The sequence below is a fragment of the Euprymna scolopes genome, chromosome 13 (assembly GCF_053919585.1).
Source record: "Euprymna scolopes isolate OS-2025 chromosome 13, ASM5391958v1, whole genome shotgun sequence".
Lineage (NCBI taxonomy): Eukaryota > Metazoa > Mollusca > Cephalopoda > Sepiida > Sepiolidae > Euprymna > Euprymna scolopes.
In genome coordinates, this window is record NC_136494.1 from 127736357 (window position 1) to 127760180 (window position 23824).

The following is a 23824-nucleotide window of genomic DNA, read 5'->3' on the forward strand; positions in this document are numbered from 1 at the left end:
CTTTCCAAATGTCATGATTTCTCAAATAACAAACCGTTTCTTCGACGACAGCAAAAGACTTGCACTTATTCCTTCAGTGAAAAGATAAGCTTATCTAAAAAGATTCTTGAAGCATAAAAATATGGCTAGAAACATGGCATTTCATAAATGAACAACACTAAATGTTTGATGGATTTTATTTGTAATGTTAATATTAAAAAAAGCATTCAAAAAATATTGATTAAAAAAGTTTCTGGATAAAAGTATTCAAATGTCAGATTTTTTTTCTATAGGCAAAAAGGTTTGTCAGTAAATTGAGGAGGAGGGGGCACTAAGAATGGTTATAGTTTTATAATTGATCAGAGAGTACTACTAGACCACACAATAAAATGAATATTGTCAAGTCTGTTTACATTACATTTTGCAATATTTTCTTTCTATTAATACTTTGTGTAAACAATATTTATAAATACGATATAAATCAAATGAAATTATTCATGTGAATTATGTAATTCTTTTCACATTTCAATATCATTGAGGGGCTCACAAGAGAGTCTGACCCTGCTCTTGTGGGGGAGGGGAATCAATATAATCAACCTTAACGACTCATTCGATATTAAAACTATTAGATAAAACTTCCTATACACAAGTTTTGATAAAAACATGTTTAAATTTAATGTTTTACAGTTAATCTAATATTTATTTTAAAAAAATTTGCTTTTTTAAAAATCCAGTTAAAAAATATCAAACATGACTATATTTTGAATTATTTTTCTCCAAGATCTCCAGCCAAACAATGGCTGGTAAATACAGCTAGCTCAAAATAAAGCTGTACAATTCTGTTTAAAGTAAATAGTTTTGCTTTGATTCCAATGAAAATAAATCCTTAGACAGTGATTGCAAGATTTGTCTACCAGACCAGGCAAAGTCATTCTTCCAATCTTTGACATCAAGGATCAGAGTTTTTATGGCATAGATACACATTTGAGATTAGTTTCAAGAAAAATCTACATTATGATTGAAAGAATGAATTCAACCCAGCATAAATGTGCGTAGACTGCCAAAGCAGGTGATTTGTGGGGAAAGAAATGCAAAGAACAAACTATATAAGCGGTTTCAAAAATTGCCTCAATGACGATTTCAAGAGTTTTGGAATTGATAAACAAGAAAGGATAAAAGAATCTATGACAGCGGCAAGCTTTTTGGAAAGTATAGTACGGAGCACTCAACAGCTTAATAAAAAAATAAAAAAAAACTGTGTGTGTGTGTATATATATATATATACCTGCAGTATACGAAGGAACAACTAGCATGCCTTAACACAAAATTGCCATTTATAAAAAGAAACAAATAATGGTAGATGATTGCAGGAAAAATAATTCTTATTAAAGAATGACCTGCATTCGATGCAGGCAGCAATCAACTCCAGAGTAAATCATACCAACTGAATTTTATACAGATTAGGAGACTGTCATAAGTATACAAACAAACCAGCAAGTTAAAAATGATGACACGGTTGGAAGTCAGCATCACAATCATCTTCATCACTTGCTACTCATTAGCCAATGAAAAGAGCAGTGTTTTTTTTGTTTTTTTTACATAGGGTTCACCACTTATCAAGGCCCGGAGGCCACTCAGGGATAAGGGTTATTGCGTGTACAGTAATCAATGAGATAGTATTGTAGATGTAAAAGTGCATTGTGCTGAAGGAAATATTGATTCAGATATTCTACGCACATAAAAACGCTTTGTTTTATCAGTGTGATGTGAGATTGTGTACAATGACATGCACAAAAATCATCTCAAGTTAAGCAACATTCAACCTGGTCAGTACTTAGATGGGTGATCACTTTGGAATACCAAGTGCTGTAAGCAAAACACTTTATCCATACATGTCTAATAGTGTTGAACTAGCATCCTGTCATAAGGATGGTCGACACTCGGTTCTGTTTAATGCTATCTGACCCGGAATAAGGAGTGACCGTAAAAACCATTAGCTTGAGGAAGCGAAAATTACGTATGCAACATGCTGTTGGTCGACAATTCTAAAAGATCTATACAAAATGATAACTCACCTTAGTAATTGAATGGTCAACAGTTTTATACAACTTCAAGAAAAACAAACTGAGCATGCAAGGTCCCCCACCACGAGTGAAGAATTTGAGGACAATTTTACCCCTATAATGCCTTCTATCAGAGTTATCCTGGAAAATTTGATAATTTATTTTCACCGTGACTAATGTTTCTGCAAAATTCTTTTAAAAATCCTAATCCTTGAGAAAAATGCAAACAAACAGGAGTGAATTACTAGATCCAATCCCTCCTTTGTTGGGGGGGCGGGGAGGAATGATATTGTAAACACATTTTATATACAAATTGCATTTAGATCCGTCTTTTTTTCAGATGAAAGATCACAATATCTTAAAGCAAGTTTTGAATTTTTTTCTTTTTAACTTTGAAATCACAACTTAATCCTTTAGAGAGAGAAAAAAAAAAAAAAAAAAGATTTGTTCAGTAAATGGTTTTTGGTCAATGTGTACACTTTATATCATTTGCATAAAATCTAAAAAAAAGATCTTTTAAAAAATGCTGGAAACATTTTCCCAAAAGTATTCCCTACCAGGACAATAACTGTTTATAGGTAAGCAACACAATGGTGAAATTGTTAGATATTGACCGAGCAATTTGGAAAATGTGTGCTGTCTACAATTATGATAGTTATTAATATTTATAAAAATAGAATGTCAGAAAGAATAATGTTATAGCGAAATAAATATTTACAGATAAAATTATGTTAAAATGTTTTAATAGAAAGGAATGTTAGTTTTCGTAATTAGCACAAACGAAGATGTTCATTTTGTGAAATAGAATGTTACAACATAAACAAAATGACATAACGAAAAAAAATACATTCAGTTTAGTGGCTCAGAGTAGGGGAAAATGTCGATAGTAAAAGTCCAGATTAGTGACTTACAAATTTTTAAGCTTATAAAAAAAAAAAAAAAAAAAAGATTTAATTTTTTTCCTTTAAGTTATTTTAAAAAGGTTTCATATTAATCATCCAGACCAAAATACATTTTTTTTTATATTAAATTGTAGTCAAGTACATAATTATATTGCAAATAACATGGTACAACAATAACACATGAAAATTGGCTAGTCAAAAGCAAAATTTAATTCATCAGCTTTATTGCTATCTGGTTCTAACTTTAAAAATCATACAAGATAACTTGAATATCATACAAAATAATGTCCAATTTCTCTGAATATTCAACTGATTTTTTAAGTTGTTATACATTTTGTTTGCGTTACAATGGCAATAACTAAAGCACAAAGTCTGGCATTTTTTAAACAATGGTTCATCGAATACAATTCTTAACAGAAAGAAATCTAAGAAGTGTTTATAAACAAGTTCTAAGGTAATGCTTAACATTGGTGTTAAAAAGTTTAATAATTCAAGTTTAATAAATGAAATTGCATTGATTTTTTTTTTTTTTTTTTTTTGATATCTGAACATCTAAAACAAAAATCAATTCAATTTTTTTTAAATTACAAGTGATCTTATTTGGTAGTTGCTGTAGTATATGATGAGATGTACCATATTTGTTTTGATACCCAACAAACACATGACCAACAGGTCACACCTTATATTTTACTACGATTTCATTTAAAAAAAAAAAATAAAAAAAAAAAATTACATAAATTGACATCTTTTAAGACATTCTTCTTGCATAACTAATAGAAGTTTTTTTTTACATTATCAAATAGAAGTTATTTTGTTATTTGTTTGTTGTGCATAGACACACGTGAATAACATGACTGCATTTTCATTTTTCTTTTCTGTTCAGACATTATTATAGCAGCTGAACAGAGTGGAGGAGAGAAATAAGTTGATAACTAAGAGAGGCGATTTGTTCAGTTAATTATAGATTACATCTAATTAGGATAATTGACATCCCCTTCACAACATAAATATACTTAAGTTCTAGGATTGAGTTAACTAACATGCGTTTTTTAAAGCTTCAGAGAAAAAAAGATTGAACTACCATTTAATATATAACATGTTTGTATTAGTTTCTTTCTTGATTGTTATTTTCCAAACATTTCAGATGATGTAATTCTACCTTCAGTTGCTTCTTTTCTAAATTGGAAATCCTTATATTTAACTCTAGCAACCTTTAGAAAATTTTTAACTGAATCCGTTAATTAATGGAGGTAGATTGTTCTCATTCTGTCAGTAATAATTAGAATTGTTAATTATATTATTCTTAGATATTGTCCAAGGTAAGAATTTCAATTTCCAGAACATTAGAACATGGTTCCAATTTAATTTGTTATGTCACATGTCCATGTCACACGTAGGACTACAAATATATATATATATATATTGAATTTATTTACTTTTTGTTCTGGGGGTAGTTGACACACCTATATTCATAATATGGACCCATCTGGCATGTCTCAAGTGAAAAGTACACAGGTAGTTTAACTGCCCAGCGAACACCAGGACTCTTTCATCTTAATATTGTGACCCTAACCAAGACCACAACATTTTTCGTCAAACATTGAAATCAAAAATAAAATAAAGGCAAACTTAAAACAAATGTTCAAAAATCCCATCAAAATTAACTAAAATATAAAAATAAAAATTCAAACATTTAACAAATCTTAAGTCATTTATGAAAATCTTCAGTGTTGTCAATAAGTTGACTTAAGCTAAACATTTCTTACAGCTTTATGAATATCCTTTGGAATGCCAACATATATTACTGCAGAAACTATTTCTGTCGTTAACAGTACTGCATTTACTTGCAATTTGTTTAGCGTCTTATTTTGAAACTATTTTTTGTTTTCCTAAATTTTATTTCTTTGATCCAATGGAAGGGAAAGAAATGTGTAATGGAGGAAGAGAGTTATGTACATTTATTTCAGAAACAAAAAGGAATCAAGTCTATTGGACAAATACAGAGATACATCCCTTTCATAAAAAGAAAGTGGATGTATAAAATTAAATTCTATCTAATAGATCATTTTCTGAAAGGAATTAAATTCCATTTTATTTTTTTAACAATAGTCAACGAAATATAATGGCTATTCAGAATAAAATTCTGATTTTATAGGATGAAATCTATTGATGACAAGTTAATCTTTATTGACTTCATTTTATATACAAGATAAACAGTATATTTGTAAACTTTATAAGAAAAGAACAAAAATTTAGTCATAAATGCTTTAAGATATTGCACAATCAAGTTGTAGCTACCCGGTAAAGACAGACTTTACATAACCAATGAAGATAATGAATATCAAAAAGAAGTGTCCCTCAAAATGACTAAACTCGATATTAGTGACTTTATCAAAGACAATTTAGGGGAAAAAAAAAAAAAAAAAAAAAAAAAAAAAAAAATTGTTTACTATTGAAAAATAAAAAAATGTAATAAGTCCTGATATACCTCTCCATCGTACTGTGTATAGATACTCTATGGCTGACTGGAATGATTTCTGAACATTCATTTTAGATATACCTCTGCACTTCATGTTCAATAAATAAATATATATATATATATATATATATATATATATATATATATATATAGTATCAGATCTGCCTGAATGGTATAACCGCTTCATACCCTCAAAAAAATTCCAGCTAAAGCCCATCAACCAGCCGTGGTTCACTCCAGAATGCGCCGCCGCCATTGCACAAAAAAAAAAAAAACACTATTCCCATCGTTTCTAGCATAAGAAATGTCATGAAACCAAAGCCAGCTTAAGGACTGCCAGCAGCCATTATAAAAAAGTAATAAGAAAATGCAAGAGATTTGTATGCTCAGTACATAAAGTTTAAAGTAGCAGAGCAGCAGCTTGGCTCCCACCAGTTTCGGCGAATAACAAACAGCATCCTGAACAGAAGTGTCGTCTATCCCTACCATCATCAATGGACCTGAGGTAATCTTGTCAGTATCTGACAAAGCAAAACTCTTTGCTAAGAACTTTGCAGCAAATTCTACCATTTGTGATCAGGGTCGCCTACCCTTCATATTCCCTCCTATGACTGAAAACATACTAAGTGACATAAAAATTTCTGTACGTAATGTTGCCAAGCTTATCAAAAATCTTGATTCTAGTAAAGCAACTGGCCCCCAATGGCATTCCAGTCATAGTGCTCAAAAAGCTTCAACCAGAAGTAGCTCCCATACTTACAAAGCTGTTTAAACGTTGTCTTAAAGTGAAATGCTTCCAAACACCTTAGAAAACTTCAGTTTGCTCTATTTAAAAATTCCGACAATTGATCATCTGCCTCTCAGTACAGACCAATCAATCTCCTGTGCATTATGAGTACGTTGCTGGAATCTCTGATAAACAGAAGTAGTCAACCACCTCAGCAAAAATAACCTGCTCAGTGACATCCGGTATGGTTTTTGTTCTGCGAAATCTACAGATGATGGACTAACTTTTATATCACACAGGATTAGCGAATTGCTCGATGGAGGTTTTGTCTCTATAGCAATAGATAAAAGCTTTTGATATAGTGTAGCATAAAGACCTACTTCAGAAGATTGCCAGCTATGGAATAGTTGGTAATGGCCTCAGTTATAAAATCCTTTCTCTCTGAGGCTTATAAGAGTAGCGGTTGATGGGCAGAAATCAGAAACTCACTGTATTAACGCTGGTGTCCCTCAGGGTTCTAACCCTGTTCCTGATCTTCAATGATCTCCCAAATTACCTTAGGTCATTTGTAGACATTTCTGGAGACAAAAATGACAATCTATGGCAACACTTAAAAAGACCAGCAACGAAGATCTTTCTGATTCTCTCTCTTCTGATCTTGAGAATGTGGTGCAATGGGGGAAAAAGTTGATTGGTTAATTTTAATGCATTGAAAACCAAGCTTCTCTCATAATCACTGATCCCCACCACGCTCCAATTGAAATGAATGGATCTAATCTTGGGGAAGTTCAGAGTCTTGAAAAGCTTCTGGAACTAACCTTCACTCCTTATCTGAAATGGAACGCATACATCAAATCGGTTGCCAAGATCGCTGGAAAGATGCTTGGATCACTACTGCTCTAGTAAGTATTTCATTCCCGATGTGATCCTCTATCTGTATAAGAGTCAGATGCACCCTACAATGGAGTATTGTTGCCACATCTGGGAAGGAGCTGCTCAATACGCCCGATCCTGCCTTGATAGAGTTCAAGGCCGGCTTCAAAACCTACTACATCATGCTCTTTTTTCTTCCCTGTAACCTCCTTACCCACAGAAGAGAGGTCACCACCTTGTCTCTGCTCGATCACTATTTTCATAGTAAGTGCTCACCTGAACTTCAATCTATGGTCCACGCTTGCCAAACTTTCACAAAAAAAAAACTCGACTAGCTAAAACCACTACATGATTTTTCCCACTATCTGTGCCTAATGTAGATGCAGATTCCATGAACAAAGCTTCTCTCCCAGAACTGCCCACCCTTGGAACACTTTTGCTGGCATGCTTCCCAGCTGAATACAACATTGTAGCCTTTGAATCTAATATAAGTTCCTGTTAAATTGTCCTCATAAATAAATTCCAAAGTTACATCATTAACAAGTATTATACTACCACCTAACATTCATTAATCCTTATCCTCTAATGGCTTTCAGGCTTTGATAAGCAGTGATCTCCAAGTAAAAAAAAAAAAAAAAAAAAATTATGCCCCTTTCAGTTAAAAGATAAAAACATCAATATTGTAAATATCTTAAATGCTTTGAGGAAATGATATTCTAGCTTCATTACATTTGTGTTTTCCAATTTCATTCAAGCGTAAAAAAAGTAACCAGATCTTGCTTGGATTAGAACCAAGAACCCCAACCATCCATAAGTGGTATTTTACAAACTAATTTTTTAACATCAAAAATTTTTGAAACCAAAGTTTGGAGGAACTGGTGTTTTACATATTTTATGCATTACTTCCTTCCCTAATTCTGGAGATCTCAAATTCTGCAGACAGAATACTTTGATGCAAGATTTTAATGTTCTGACGTTTTTATTCATTTTCTTGCTAAAAATCGGATGAACTAAAGCTTCGAGGGATCAAGCACTGGAGATTCCCTGCAAGATTTACCAGAGTTTACTTCTGTACATTGCCTTCAAGTTCATCTGACTTTGGGAATGACAATCTGATAACATTCTTTTATTTTTATGCTTAAAAAAAAAAAAAATAAATAAATAAAATAAATAAATAAAATAAAAAAAAATAAAGATTTGCTATCAAGGAAAAGTATAATAAATCAGCTACACAGCTAATGTTAAAGCGGGATTCAAGTTGATCTACAGGAGAACAATGAAACTGATCTCATGGTGATTAGAGTTATAAATAAATAGTAAACATGAAATGAACATCCTAGTAAGAGATCATGTCTGTTCATTTCATAATCCAGAAACTATCAACTTATTTTCAGACAAAAGAAAGAAAGATTAGCTGTTGTCAGATAAAATTGGGGAATTTTAAAACTTAGAATTCAACATCCGGTTAGAAGAGGATAGGCATTGGATTATGACATAATAGTTAAGCGTTCATTCAGTTACAAGCATCAACCTATTTTTAAGGCAATTATCTCAATGGGATAATATTTTGCTATATGAAGGTGTGATGGGGATGTTTAAAAAATAAAAACAATACAGGAATAAACAAATGTCTTGAAACAAAGTTGTTTTTAATGTTTTTTTTTTTTAATCAAACAAAAAAGTGCTACTGTGATGAGCAGTGAGCACTGCTTTAATATCAAACAATAACGATATGTACAATTCATGGATTTTTAAAATATTGGGGGGGGGGGAAAGAAATATATTTTCCAATTTCAGATTAATTTTCTGAATCCTGGATCCCCCTCGATGTAATCATGGAAACAACCAGTAAACAAAACTTACGGTCTATTTGAGAGGGGGGGGGGGTAACTAGTAATTTATCACATGAAACAATATTATATTCTGTTTAAAACTATATTTATATAATCTGATTCAGTATGATATCGATCAGGTTATGGAAAAACAATCTGTAATATTCATTCATTTGAGCTCACCAGGAGTAAATCGGTGACAGCATAAACAGATATGGGTTCATAAAATTAACTTTCGGGAATACCACCAAAATACCACGATTTCAAAACGCTGTATAAAACCATTATTATGAATATTTCAGTAATAAAAAAAAAAAAAAATGCAGATTTTAATAAAAACAATAGTGCAGTCGGGCAGTCCGTTCAAAACATGACTGCATCTGATTTTCATGCATGTGTTCAGATGGAGTATTGTTTAATTTTTTTTTTTTTTTTTTTTGTGAAGAAAAAAATAATAAAAAGGACTTTAAAATACATTAAAATTTAATTTTGGAATTCGAAGTACGCTTCAAAATTAATCAATTTTATTCTCAAGATAGTAAACACAGACAAAACAGAAAAATCAAATTAATCTATTAAAATCCAATGTTTTTGAAGAAATTGTGATTTTTTTCAGAAAGATAAAACGCTGAATTTTATTATATTAAAAGTAGAATAAGTTTTGTGTGAGAGGTGTCAAAAATACCCTCAAAATTCTGACACACCTACTGTACGGCCGGGTTACAAAAACTAATTTTATTGAATTTCGTTTGAAAATAATGGACACATGATCGCTTTTAGTCCACTTTGATGCTTGTCTTCGTATCATTTCATTGATTGAAATCAGTCACGTGATATCGATAAACACGCAGACGACAATCTTATGATTTTGAGCAATTTAGTCTTTAAATGAAATAACGACTGCTTGTAATGTAGCGCCTATCAGTTACCATACTTCAAGGGGATGTGATGTTGAAAAAAAAAAAAAAAAAAAAAATCAGCCGAAGTAATACACATGTGCAATGTGATACTCTATCGAAGGGGGGGGGAATCGATTTTCTGAAAAAATAAATAAAAATAAGATAAAAATACTGAGTTTATTTTCAGTAAAATTTGGAAAGTTTAAGTATATCACTAGGTACGTGCAAAATGAATGCCAATGCTCAAAATGAATGAACCCCTCCTTTTACTTAAAAAAAAAAAAAAAAAAAAAAAAAAAAAAAAAAAAATCACATCACCAAAAATCAGGAAATCAATCAAATTTAATGAAATTCAGTATTTATAAAATAATGATCATGGAATATGTTAAACATCTTTTTTTTTTTGGAATCTTAATAGAAATGTATTATTTTGTTAAAAAAAATGCCTTTATTAAAGTTAAGGTTTTCAGTAATAAAAAAAAAAAGAAATAAATAAAAAAAATAAAAATCAAGGAATTTATTTTTGTTTTTTTTTTAATGAAAATGAAGCATCCTAGAAAAAAAAAAAAAGGAACATTATTTCCAGCCTTTTTTTAAGACGGTGGTGGTGGTGGGCAGTGGGGGATTCTAAATCTAACCTTTTTGCTCTCATTTATAGTTTAATTATGGGGGTAGGGCACAGGGGAAGACGGTGCCGAAAACTTTACATTACATATGAGCGTAAAAAAAAAAAAAAAAAAAAAAAAAAAAAAAAAAAAAAAACACGCCGGTAGGTGACGCCCGCATCTGTCAATTGAGGTATGGAAGAACAAAATGGATACAATTTCCAAATATCTTTTGTTTATATTCCCCCCCCCTTATAAAAATATAAAAATACGTAAAGTTTTTATCAGTTTTTTTAATCGCATATCTTCTAACTTTAATTAATGTTAGTCAAACTATTTAGATATTTAAAAATATATTTATTTACAAAAACATGAAAAAAAAAAAAAAAAAAAAAAAAGGCTATGCCTGCCACATTTAGATTTTAGCAGTTTCAAAAAGGTGAATGTGCAACATTTAACAGCTTTAAAATGTGAAAATATTAAAATGTTAAAAATATTAAATTAAAACAATATAAGTACGAATCCAGTAGATGGTATTGTCGAAACATTTTTTAAATCGGCGACGATCGAAATAGATTGCACAGGTTTAAAGTATATTTAAATAAACTATATTAAAAATAAATAACTATTAAAAAAAATTTAAAAAAAAAAAAAAAGAAAAAAAATCTTAATATTTTGCCCAAATATATAAGTAAGCAGTTTTGAATAGCAGAAGTATTCTTTCCATTTTGTGCTTCCATACCTCTACTGACAGAGGTGGGCGCCACCTGCCGGCTTGTTTGAAAGTTAAGGTCAGGTTTTATGCACAATTACCAAAACTAGGAGAGTGCGCCATCAGATTAATAAGTAAACTTGCATAAAAATGACATTAAAACGCATTAAAAATACAAACAGGCAGCACCAGCACCATTGTATGTGTTAACAACCACAATCAACTATTTATCACACACGACAAAAATTAACCAATCAATGGCAACCAGTTTAAACTGAAAATTCATCTGCTTGGAATATTTAAAAACATTAAAACCAAGGTTTCATTTTTACGTCTGTTCTGAATATTTTCCGATCTTACAAATATATATATACACACACACACTAGCATTTCAGCCCGGTGTGCCCGGGTGTTTGGATGTGCGTTGAGCAAAAAAAAAAAAAAAAGTGGTAGTAGGAAGGCAGGCTCGAACCCGTACCGTGAAGGAGGGAAAACGGGGGAAAAACTGACGTCTTTGGTGTTACGACCACCACCAAACCGGGAGTGATTTATATTTTAACTAAGGCTAGACAATTGAAAGGAGAGGATGACTTTCAAAAATATCGGCGAAAACGCGACCCCCCCCCCGTAGAAAACTGCCTAGTTGAAGGTGAAGATATACATGTTTTTAGACAATTTTTCGATATTTGTCGCCTGAAAGGTCGAACTTCAAAACGATACTGATCTTGTAAAGGTCCGTCGCCTCTGTCGAAAGTTTTAGGAAGACGTACAAACATACATACATATATTGGTAACTAAAAAATTTTCGACTTAAACCGATTAAAAAGCTTGCCCTATCTCTGAATACCCTTTATGTAAAATTTCAAATATTTAGACAAGAAATTTTTTTTTGAGTAATTTGGTAGAAACCGCAAGGGTCATTTTTTTTAAACTTTGACCCCTTTTATTATGATCCCTTAACATTTGTTTTGGGCTCAAAGCAAGTTATTAACCTAGATCCATAATCTCAAGGGTTTAGACCCAAAATTGTCAAATCGTTGAACTTTGACCCCTTAGCAGCCAAATTTCTGGCCGAAAACGGATCAAGTACCCTGTATATCAAATTTCGAGTCTGTAGACTCGAAAATTGACAAAGGTATTGCATAGGAAAATGTACAGAGACACACACACATACGTTCACATATATATATATATATATATATATATATATATATATATATATATATATATATATATATATATATATATATATATGAGAGAGAGAGAGAGAGAGAGATTAAACAAAAATATATATGTATACGTAAACATATATGGAAACAATTTTGTGTTTACTATAAACTTAACGCAAATATTATGCAAGTATAAACTATATAGAATATCTGCATGAATAGAATTAATGATGATTATCCTATTAAAAAAACCGAAAAAGCTAATTAAAATGAAGGTTTAAAAGAATATGCAAATTCGCTTGATCTTTTGCTAGTGAATGCAATTTCAGAACCCATATATAAGAAAATTGTATTCTCTTTTTAAATAAATAGAAAAGAGGGTTTTTAAATATGAATATCAATACCCACAAAAGAAAAACAAATTTTATATATATATATATATATATATATATAAAAATAATATAAATAAAATAAAAAAATATATATATAAAAGTAAAAATAAAGTACCCCACACCCATATATATATATGTGTGTGTGTGGGGGGGGTACTTTATTTTTACTTTTCAAAACAGAATGATCATTAAAGTAGTATATGTTCATCTTTTGTCCTCGGACAGTGAAGGAGAAATCTAGATTGCGAACATTTTTATTTCTGTCCCAATCCAGAGTGCCCCCCCCCCCATTCTTTCTTTATGGAGATGAATTCATCACATTAACAGACTTTCACCTAACTGTCCTCGACGAAAGGTAAGTAAGAGCAAGAGTTAGACGAACAGAAGCAACTTGCTATCCACTTGCACTCATATACCACCCTCCCAAGGTATTCTGGATTAAAGTAAAAATAAAAATTACCAGAAGAAGCACTGATCAGAGAGGAGATCAACTACAAACGTTTATTCTATTTTTAAAGTTAAAAATTCGAATTGTAAAATCGGCAAATATTCAAAATAAACGTAAAAATAAACGCCGGTTTTCATTTGAGTCACGTGAGACTAAATCCTTAACTTAAATTCGTGGCGCACATTAAGTTTCGTCTTAAATTGTTTTCAAATAATGTTGAGCGGCATTTTTCAGGATTTCCCTATAATTAATGTTAGACCAAAATGCAGTAGTAGTAGTAGTAGTAGTAGTTAGTATCAGCATTAATTCCCTAACGAGGACTGCAATACTGCATATATTTGTTTGTAATCAGAAGAACCTTTTTCGGGAAGCTTTCCCTCTAAATTAAAATCAAATATCGCCCAATTTTGGAGCAAAGTAAAAAGGCACTACATTAGTAGTAGTAGTAGTAGTAGTAGTAGTAGAACTGGCCAGACTAAACAGAAAATCAGTGATCAGAAATGTTCCAACATTAATTCTCAAATTTGTTTAACGAAAACGTTTTGATAAAATATTTTAATTTCTTAGTGAAGGTCATTATCATGCTGTTTGGATGGCGAAGAAAACGAAAACAGGATGATATTCAGCGAGAAGCAAGCTAATGTTGCAATGTTGCATCGTAGACAAAGAAATAGCAGTCGGTGAAGAAGGAAATGTTAATTTTATATCAAAAAAGGAAAAGAGAAGAGTTGTATGGTTCCGTGACAAGAAATGCATTTGTGCATGTGTAGAATGCGTCAAACCCCCCCCCATCACCCGACGTCTATGGAGGAAGGGCCGAAAAGTCGGAAGGCGAACGGACAGTCACGCAGACAGCGACATAACTGCCAGATGACTCAACAACCGATATAGATTTTTATTTTAAAAACACTTAGAAAACTCATAAAAATAAAATTTAATTAAAAAATAAATATAGCTTTTATTTAGCAGTAAAATTTTTTTTTAATGTGGATCTGAAAAACAATCTGGATTGAAGTTATAGATTTTTGGCGCTTCTACACTATTAGGACAATTTCGGAAATCGTAAAACTGCATTTCACATGAAAACAATGGTATCTATGTATTCCTCGTCTGTTTAAGATGATCATATCCAAAAATTATGAAAATCGATGAAGTAGAAAATTATTTATGAAAGAAAATAATAGAATTCGAAGAAAACGATCGAAAGACACGGGAGAGTTCAACGGAGGTAATTTTCCGTTTCGATTTAAACAAGATGACCGCAATTTTTCACCTAACACGATTAAATAAATATAGCTTTTATTTAGCAGTAAAATTTTTTTTAATGTGGATGAAAAACAATCTGGATTGAAGTTATAGATTTTTGGCGCTTCTACACTATTAGGATTTTAATAAATTGAGTAATATTCAACTAATTTCGACTGCATAATTTGGAAGCTAATATTGTAATTTATTAAAATTGACAAAAAAAAAAAAAAATTTTTTTTTTTTTTAATCTGAAAACTCCATTTATCAACGATAAAACTTCGTCCTAATAGTGTAAACGCGCCGTTTTTTTTAACAGCAATTATAAAAATTTGAGATTTTTATGATTATTTATGTAAGGTAGAATTTAACAAAGTTTTAGTCTGACAAGCCCGCGCTCTAATTTACCGCGCCGTTTATCAAAGGCTAAAATTATGAATGAAGAAAATTGAAAACGAGGTCAGCCATATGAATGCGTACCTTATGTGGGAAACCTTTTTAAAGGTCATCAATGGGTTTTGTATACTCTACAAGAAATGCCAAACGAAAACTTAGAAAAGAAAAATAAAAGAAAAGGAGAGAGAGGAGGAGGTGAGGTCATTGTCATCCGTCTGGAGGAAATCTTTCAAAATTAACGCGAAATCCTCGACGATATTTATTTAAGATTACATTTCGACGCCTTTTCTTTCTAATACTTAAATATATGTATATTTAAGAGAATCGAGAATTAAAATTATTTAATATTTCAAATAAAAGTCGCGTTAAAACCAAAGTTTTTTCCCCCCACGACAATGAAGTTAGAAACAATGCCGGCTTTTAATGTGGAGGAAAAATTGTGCTCCCCACAAAGGGAGACTCCGAATTAGGAATTAAACCAATTTTATTTTTGGAAGGAATCGATGAAAACTTGAAAAGGTAAATTAACAGTTTTGTTGGGTTTTACTCCAATAATTTCTAGTTCGATCACTAAAGTAATCGATATATACGAAATCAAATTTAACGACAAAAATAATTTAATTTTAAGAAAGAAGTAAGCATCTATACTCTATATAAAACGAGGAGGGGGGGGGTGTAATTAAGGCAAGGAAAAAAAAATTACCCCAATCAGAAAGGAATTCGTTTGCTAAGTCCAGAACAGATACGATTTGATCCGAAAAGAGAAATAGACTGAGGAACTAAGAAGAAAAATGTCTTTTCAATTCAGATTAGCCCTTTTTTGGAAAAAACGGGATTGGAGTGTGTGTGTTTGGGGGTGGGGGGCTTGTTTGTGTCTCACTTAATCTTCCTCGTGGGAAGGTTAATAAAAAGGGACACGACTAGCTTTAATACTTCTCCCTCTGACTCTAGAAGGGAGAGACAATTCAAGACAAGGAAAGGGTTTCATTATTGAATTGATGTTAATAGTTTTGTTAAACCAATAAAGTTAAAAAAAAAAAAATTAAAAAAGTGATTATTTTTTTTCTTTCGTCTGAAGCCGGCGAAGAAAAGTATGGCGCATCTGAAATTGATAAGGACGAAGGTTTTTTTTTTTTTTAGCGCCTGAACAGTGAACACCTAAGAAACGGACAAAATGAAAATTGAAGTGGTCTAACCATAAATTATGTTAATTTCTTTCAATAAATGAAATACACTTCAATAAAAATCCGAAATAACTAGAAGCTTTATTCTTAAAATTGAAGTTACTGACATTCATGAAGGGTGTGGTAAAAGTTTAAGTATAAAAAATGAACAGAATCGAATTGCGATAAAAAAATAAATAAAAAAAATTCTGGGTGAAGTTTTTCTTTTTTAACTTAAGATAGTCCATAATTATTTCTGTTATGAGAGAAAAAAAAATAGTGCGTCTATCTCCTACTTAACTTTATAGTTCAGTATAAGAGAGGAGCGGGTCATGGTATGAAGGTTTATTGCCGGATGTTTCCCACCGGGGTATGCCGATCATGGCAAATTTTACATCCAGCCAGAATGCCCCTTTTGCAGAAGTCGAGGGAGGGAGGGAATGTAAATAAACTTCACTTGTCAACAAAAAAAGGACTGACGCAGAATACGGACCCTGCTTTTTTTTTTTTTTTTTTTAGATATCATTTTCAAATTAAATTCAATCTTTATAGTATCTTTCGTTTATTAAAATGTCAAGTAAAAGTAAAAGTAAAAAAAAAAAAAAAAAAAAAAAAAATCTCCATGTTAAGAATGGGTGAATAACGTTATTTCGGCACGGTCCGGTCCGTATTCTGCAGAAATTAGGAATTTTTAATTTCTTGAATTATGTTTAATAGAATGGGGCAAAAAGTTGTTTTAATTAACCAAAAATAAATGTAGAGAGGAAAATTAGAATCCGGCCTTGGGTAATTTAGGCAAACTGCTAGACAGAGTCGCGCGCATAAAAGACGGCGATTTCATCCTTTTTATTTTTTCGCACACACGCAGTAGCAGAAAACAATTGTAATAGTCGCAAAAATTATCAGAATAAGGTGAAACTTCTTGGCACTAAAATATTAAAATTTGAGAATTTTAGTTTGAGAAAAATTTATAAGAAAAAAAAAAAAAAAAATCAATGTAATCGAATAAATGCCAAAAAGTTTTAGTCGGAGACTTATTAATCAGTACGGAGGATCATCGTGAACGATCGCCCCTAGGCGATGTGAGGGATGAGAAAGTAAAATATCGGAAAATAAGTTTTCCTAATTTTATTGTTCCTATTTAATCGTCTCCCTATCATTGCAGAGTTAGACACAAATCTGTTTTTAATGTGATGAGAGACTAGCTGCTCCCAAAGGGGCATTCTAGAGTGAAACAAATTTGTCTCAGTTTATTTTTTTTCCTTCCCTGACTGAGGACAAAATATTAAGTGTTTTGCACCTAGACAAAATAAATAAATGATGGTCAAGGAAACCGAATTATTACCGATTTCTGCATTTTTTATTCTTTAGTTTAATAAATTGAAAAAAAAAAAAAAAAAAAAAAAAATGAGAAAATACTTTTCTCATTAGTTTAGAAATTCCATGAAAATATTTTTCGACTAAAATAAAAGTTAAAGGGGAGAAAACATGCGATAGAGTTAAATTTCATTTTTATTTTTTTATTTGAATAATAAAAAATCTCAAAGTTCTTTTCTTGGAGAGGTGGGGGGTAGCAAAAACAAAAACGATCCAAGAATAAACGCGAGTAGAGAAATGGGATTGTTTTGCAATTAAAAAAATGCACAATTTTAAACTTTGATTTCATTTTTTAAGTTTTTTTTTTTTTTTTTTTTTTTTTTCAAAATTTTTTTTTCATATCGACGATCGACATAAATCTGTACAAAAAAAAAAGAAAAAAAAAAGAGACTTCACAAAATGTTAAAACTCTACAGCAGAAATTCAGAAAAGCAAACTGGTCGAATCCGATTGTTTTAAAAAAAAAATTTTTTTTTCTTTTAATATGGAATTGAGCCGATGCACCAAGTCATAGACCTGTTTTTTTATCAAGTTATAAAAAGAACTTTTTTTTTTATATATATATATCCACTCACAACGATAGTCATGCTTGCTTCCTACCTTTAGCTAATTCCTCAGGAATTAAATGCTTATGGTCCTCAGATACGGGTTCTCCGATAACAAGAAGTAAAGCAGCTTTAGTCGCTGCTGCCGGTTGAAAATCCTCCATCGTCGCCTGCGCCAGTGCAGCCATAGAATGGCAGGTACTCGATGCTAGTTACATAGAGACAAGAGGGAGGGGGAGGAGCAGCAGTAGGAGTAGGAGGTAACAATTGTACGCATATCCACCAACGATTCTTATTGGTCTGTTTCAAGCCAAGACGGATGCAATACGCCAGAATTAACCAATCAAGTCTTCGCTTCTCTCGCGTGTGTGTATCTCACTGTTTCTATGTGTGCGTATCTCACACCCTGTATGTGACCGGCTAAAGCACGGAAGTCAACGAGGTAGATATATATATAACTCGCTATCTATATTATTCGGCTACTACGTATAATATTTATTTATTTCCACTCATGTGTACATATATACGCATGTAGACGATTATAATTCAGCTGGTAGTACACTTCAAATAGCAAGTATGTATTTTTATAGTGGGGGGGATAGACATTTAATTATTATTTTATTTATTTTTTATTGCGAATGAGATATTTTGTAAGTCGTAACCCGAAAACCGGGTTTTATTTGAATTCGATATTGATTCTTAACACGAATTGTCATTTTTATGGGAACTTCTTTGAATTGCTTCATTTAAAGTGAGTACCAAGTTAGAGAAGCACAAATGAGATGCAGTTTCCTGTACGGATGCACACAAAAACAAAATGCAGAACTCGGAATTAAGTACTCTTGATTTGTGAAGATAACAGCGGATTAAAATTGGTCCCTTCAAATCTTTAAAATTCGTAGCCCTTTAACTTTTTTTGTTGCCTTTCCGATTCCTATTATCATGCAAAACACTGTGCTGGGGGAGGGGGGGGGGTCTGGCAAGCCAAGGACTCGTGTCAATTTTGAAATACAACTCGCATGGCAGACGGTCCAAGTCAGTTCATTGTGATTTGTGCAGATCAGACATTTGTTGACGATAAGAGGCAAATTTAGAATTGGCCATCTCCGGTAAAATATGATAATAATGACAGAAAAAAATCGTAACTTTAACATAATTGCATCAAAGCAAGCTAACTATTGTTACGCTATTGGCCATCCGTAGACTTTAAAGTCCACTCATTTGCACTTCTCTGATCTTTGGTACGAAGGAGTGTCTAACATTTTTTAATGTTTGTTTATTATTCAATATTGGGAGAATACAGTCGGACTCTTAAAATGTTATTAAATGTTATGAAACGTTTTTATATATATTTTTTTTTTGTTTACTTGTCTCTCGTATCTTGGAGGCAGCAGTGTAAAAAGTTCGAGTTGAGTATTTATTAGTTGGAATATGTCCATTTTTTTTTTCTTATCAACAATTATTTCAAACAATAAATATAGATCAGCCGCATGCACACGTATGGGTACAAAAAATCTCATAAAAACTTGGTAACAAGTTACAAGAGCCTAACAACAACTACACAAATTAAAACCCCGGTTTCTGAAACGGAGAAAACGAACAAACACTTCCCGATTTGACGACGATTATTATTATTATTATATTAAATTTAATTTAATTTTCAAGATACAACGCAGCAGTCGCAGCACTGTAAATACATCGATAACAAATGCAATGTAAATAAATCGGTGTTTTTCATTTTTTGTTTTACGTTTCAGGAACCTGGGTTTCATTTTGTGTGATTGATCAGCTGTTGTAACTCCTTCAACCCGGCAGAGGCCATGTCATTGTTGAGGAGACTTGTTTTCTTTCGGAGTGAGGTGTAGTTAGTCCTGTGCAATTCTAGGAGGTCCAGTCTTTGAGAAGAAACTATTTTATTGCTAATCGCCTGAATGGTCCCTACCGTGGAATACCGGCAATATTTTTTGTACGCCATAGTGCTCATTTTCTAGGGTACTCTTTTTAAATCCCTCTTTCATCACCTTGTAATATTGATATTACTGAACCTATATGAGCAGAGCCATAAGGGCTAATCTATATAAGCGCCATAACAATATTAGTGAATTACTGAATTGTATTTGTGCAATAAAAAAAATTGTCACATAAAATAAATGCCGGCCACTGTTTTAACTTTCCGAATGTAAATAAATTCGAACAATCGGGAATCGCTACTTTTTTTTTTTTTTTTTTTTTTTTTTAAAGATTGTTGAATAAAGTAAATAAATGTAAAATAATTACCATATTCCCCGGTAAAAAAAAAACTTAAGCACTATATCAAGAAATATCTGAGAATTTCTTGTGTACGATTTTAGCGTCCCAAATTTATATTTCAAGACATTTTTACGATTTGTAGCTTTAAAAATTGCATGACGATTTAAGAGTTCGTATTAAAGTAAATATTTAATTCAGTGGTGATGCGTTCAAAAAAAAAAAAAAAAAAAGAACTTGGTAATTATTAAAAAAACAAACAAAAAATAATGGCACATCCAAAAATTTCAAACTTGATTTTAGAAGTATATACAAAAGTACCATTTTCTTAAGAAAAATCGATGTTAAAATTAAATTTTTAGGGTTTGTATTGTACACATAGATTCGAAAAAGTTGTCAAAAAACAAATCTATAAAAAATAAATATTATCAAAGGCAAGATAAGTTACTTTTCTACCAAACTGGATACATTTTTTTTTTGTTTTTATTCAATGTAACATGTTTATTCAGCTCGAAAAACATGCAGTGTTTACCGATGTATTGGAAATTCAAAATGGCGCCCGACACTCTCTTTAACATGGTAAGTTTGGGAAAAGGTGTTATAAATAATAAACTAGATAAAATACTATTTAAAAAACACCGAATATATGTCAACTTATGTCACGGTAACATATAATGAGCGAATTTCTAACAGTATTTTGTCTAGTTTATTATTTATAACATCTTTTCCTGAACTTACCGTGTTAAAGAGAGTGCCGGGTGCCATTTTGAATTTTCCAATACATCGGTAAACACTGTATGCTTTTCGAGCTGAATAAACATGTTACATTTAATAAAAACACGAAAATCATATCCCGTTAGGTAGAAAAGTAACTTATCTTGCCTTTGATAACATTTATTTGTTATATATTTGTTTTTTGACAACTTTTTCGAGTCTACTGTACGGTAATACAAACCCAATTTTTATATTTGTTAGTAAATCTTAAATCATAAAGTAATTTTTAAAACTCCAAATCGTACAAAAATAATCGTCCTTTGAAAAGAGAATTTCGAAAGCTGCAAACATACTTGACTGATACTAAGAATAAAATTTTTTAAATATTCCCTTCAATTAAATATTACTGTAATCGCAATTAAAGTGTTGACTGTTTAACAGTATCTTCGTGAGCATATTCCATACTGATTTAATTAAATAAAAACAATTGTAAATATATCGTTTAACGTATTCCTTCGATGGAATAAAACACAGACCTGTGTTACTTGTTATAGATATATTTACATACTACTACTATGGTTTAAACTTAAGTAGATTTAAGGAGAAATAAAAATTCAGGGACCATGCTTAGCTATAGTATCAACATTTGCATTAAAGTTAAAATTATAGCAAAATCAGAAGTTTTGGAATTTTCCAGAACAGTTTCCGGGGCACATTTAAAGTAAATATAGCGTGCATTACCCACCCTTACACCTAGCAGAAATTGGGTGACAAACACTTTGTTTATACGTTGACAAAGAGATAATTGGATGGAATCATGTGATTGTGATGTCATGAGTCAAGAGAATGGCCGTCCCCCTTTTAACACAACTTTTAATGTTTGTTTTGCTTGAAAGTAAGATTAAGGTTCACCAAATTTTATTTCTTACTGACTTGAAACTAAACTATTCGGCGATACTTAGTTGGACTACTGCCAATAAAAGAAGACAAAGCCTCTTTTTTGCACAATTAGAAACTGTTTTTATTCTTTTCATATTCTTCATTAATTTTTCATTTTTACACGGTTTTTGGCATTACTTCGTTTGATTTATATTTTCCTTAAACTTGGTCATTTGATTTTTTTTTTTTTTTTTTTTTTTTTTTTTTTTTTTGTTTTTACTAAGTCATAGTTTTTATTACACATGTGAAAAAAGCGCTGAAATGGAAACTCGCTCAGCTGCAAAATTCGGGAAGGAAGCTAAGGGCACATAACTCAAGTTTATAATTTTCTAAAAGTTTACCATTTTTGAGTTTGAAAAATTTTCGGTGCTTGATAAGATAGTTAACAGATCGATTTTTATTTATTTATTTTGAATATGTCGTTTTAAGCAAAAACAACTATGCTTCCTTGTCATGCCGAAAATAATAATATATAAAAAAAATTACGAAAATTCATCGAGTAGAAAATTATTTATAGTTAAAAGTAATTTTTACAGAAAATTAGGGGAAATTGCATAAATACATTGAAGATTGCGAATACAGGGGATATTCTTATATCCCTTTTTGACAACCTTATGACAGATTTTTTAAAGACCATTGCGATGGACTTTTTTTCTTTTTTTTTTTTTTACTAAAAACACAATAGCAGTTGTATTCAATACATTTTCGTAATTTTTTAATATATTACTATTTTCGACATGACAAGTAAGTACTATTGTTTTTGCTTAAAAAACATATTTAAAAAATCGATCTGTTGATTCTATCTTAATAAGCGTCAAATTTTCGAACTCTAAGGTGGTTTGTTCTTTCTATTTTTGTATTTACCTAATTATTTATTAATTTATTCTTTTATTAATTTTCTGCCAAATATTTTACGTACCTGAAAAACGTTGTTTCTGCTGCCGTTACATAAAAATTAGATTTCTGGTTATAAAATCCGTGTTAATTTACACAAAATATATAAACTGAACCCTCTTCCGTGCATGAAAACTTAGAAAACTTTTTCTTTGATAATTGTGCTCAGAACGTGATAGATAATTATTGCTTTGTAATAAATACTTTGTAAAATATTACTATTTAAATAATTATTGCTTTGTAATAAATACTTTGTAAAATGTTACTATTTAAATAATTATTGCTTTGTAATAAATACTTTGTAAACTATTACTATTTAAATAATTATTGCTTTGTAATAAATACTTTGTAAAATATTACTATTTAAATAATTATTGCTTTGTAATAAATACTTTGTAAAATATTACTATTTAAATAATTATTGCTTTGTAATAAATACTTTGTAAAATATTACTATTTAAATAATTATTGCTTTGTAATAAATACTTTGTAAAATATTACTATTTAAATAATTATTGCTTTGTAATAAATACTTTGTAAAATATTACTATTTAAATAATTATTGCTTTGTAATAAATACTTTGTAAAATATTACTATTTAAATAATTATTGCTTTGTAATAAATACTTTGTAAAATATTACAATTTAAATAATTATTGCTTTGTAATAAATACTTTGTAAAATATTACTATTTAAATAATTATTGCTTTGTAATAAATACTTTGTAAAATGTTACTATTTAAATAATTATTGCTTTGTAATAAATACTTTGTAAAATATTACTATTTAAATATTTATTGCTTTGTAATAAATACTTTGTAAAATATTACTATTTAAATAATTATTGCTTTGTAATAAATACTTTTTAAAATATTACTATTTAAATATTTATTGCTTTGTAATAAATACTTTGTAAAATATTACTATTTAAATAATTATTGCTTTGTAATAAATACTTTGTAACATATTACTATTTAAATAATTATTGCTTTGTAATAAATACTTTGTAACATATTACTATTTAAATAATTATTGCTTTGTAATAAATACTTTGTAACATATTACTATTTAAATATTTATTGCTTTGTAATAAATACTTTGTAAAATATTACTATTTAAATAATTATTACTTTGTAATAAATACTTTGTAAAATATTATTATTTAAATAATTATTACTTTGTAATAAATATTTTGTAAAATATTACTATTTAAATAAATATTGC

The 23824-nt window shown here is 30.4% G+C and overlaps 2 protein-coding genes across 6 annotated transcripts in view; one reads left to right on the forward strand and one right to left on the reverse strand.

Annotated features, from left to right (window-relative positions):
• Positions 1-18069, reverse strand: part of LOC145292184 (uncharacterized) — a 67697-nt gene extending 49628 nt beyond the window's left edge. Inside the window, exon 1 of one of the 2 annotated variants that reach the window (XM_080138471.1) lies at positions 17862-18069. In XM_080138471.1, the coding sequence (XP_079994597.1) occupies positions 17862-17994 (133 nt within the window). In that variant the 5' untranslated portion in view covers positions 17995-18069. The remainder of the gene's footprint in view (positions 1-17861) is intronic. The other variant, XM_080138472.1, reaches the window with a different exon arrangement.
• Positions 18070-18193: 124 nt separating this feature from the next.
• The window catches only part of LOC145292185 (ubiquitin-like modifier-activating enzyme 6), a 577203-nt gene continuing 571572 nt past the window's right edge, over positions 18194-23824 (forward strand). The window contains exon 1 of one of the 4 annotated variants that reach the window (XM_080138474.1): positions 18194-18248. The gene's annotated coding sequence lies outside the window, so the exon portion shown is untranslated. Of the gene's footprint in view, positions 18381-23824 lie in introns of all 4 variants that reach the window. The other 3 variants (XM_080138476.1, XM_080138473.1, XM_080138475.1) reach the window with 3 other exon arrangements.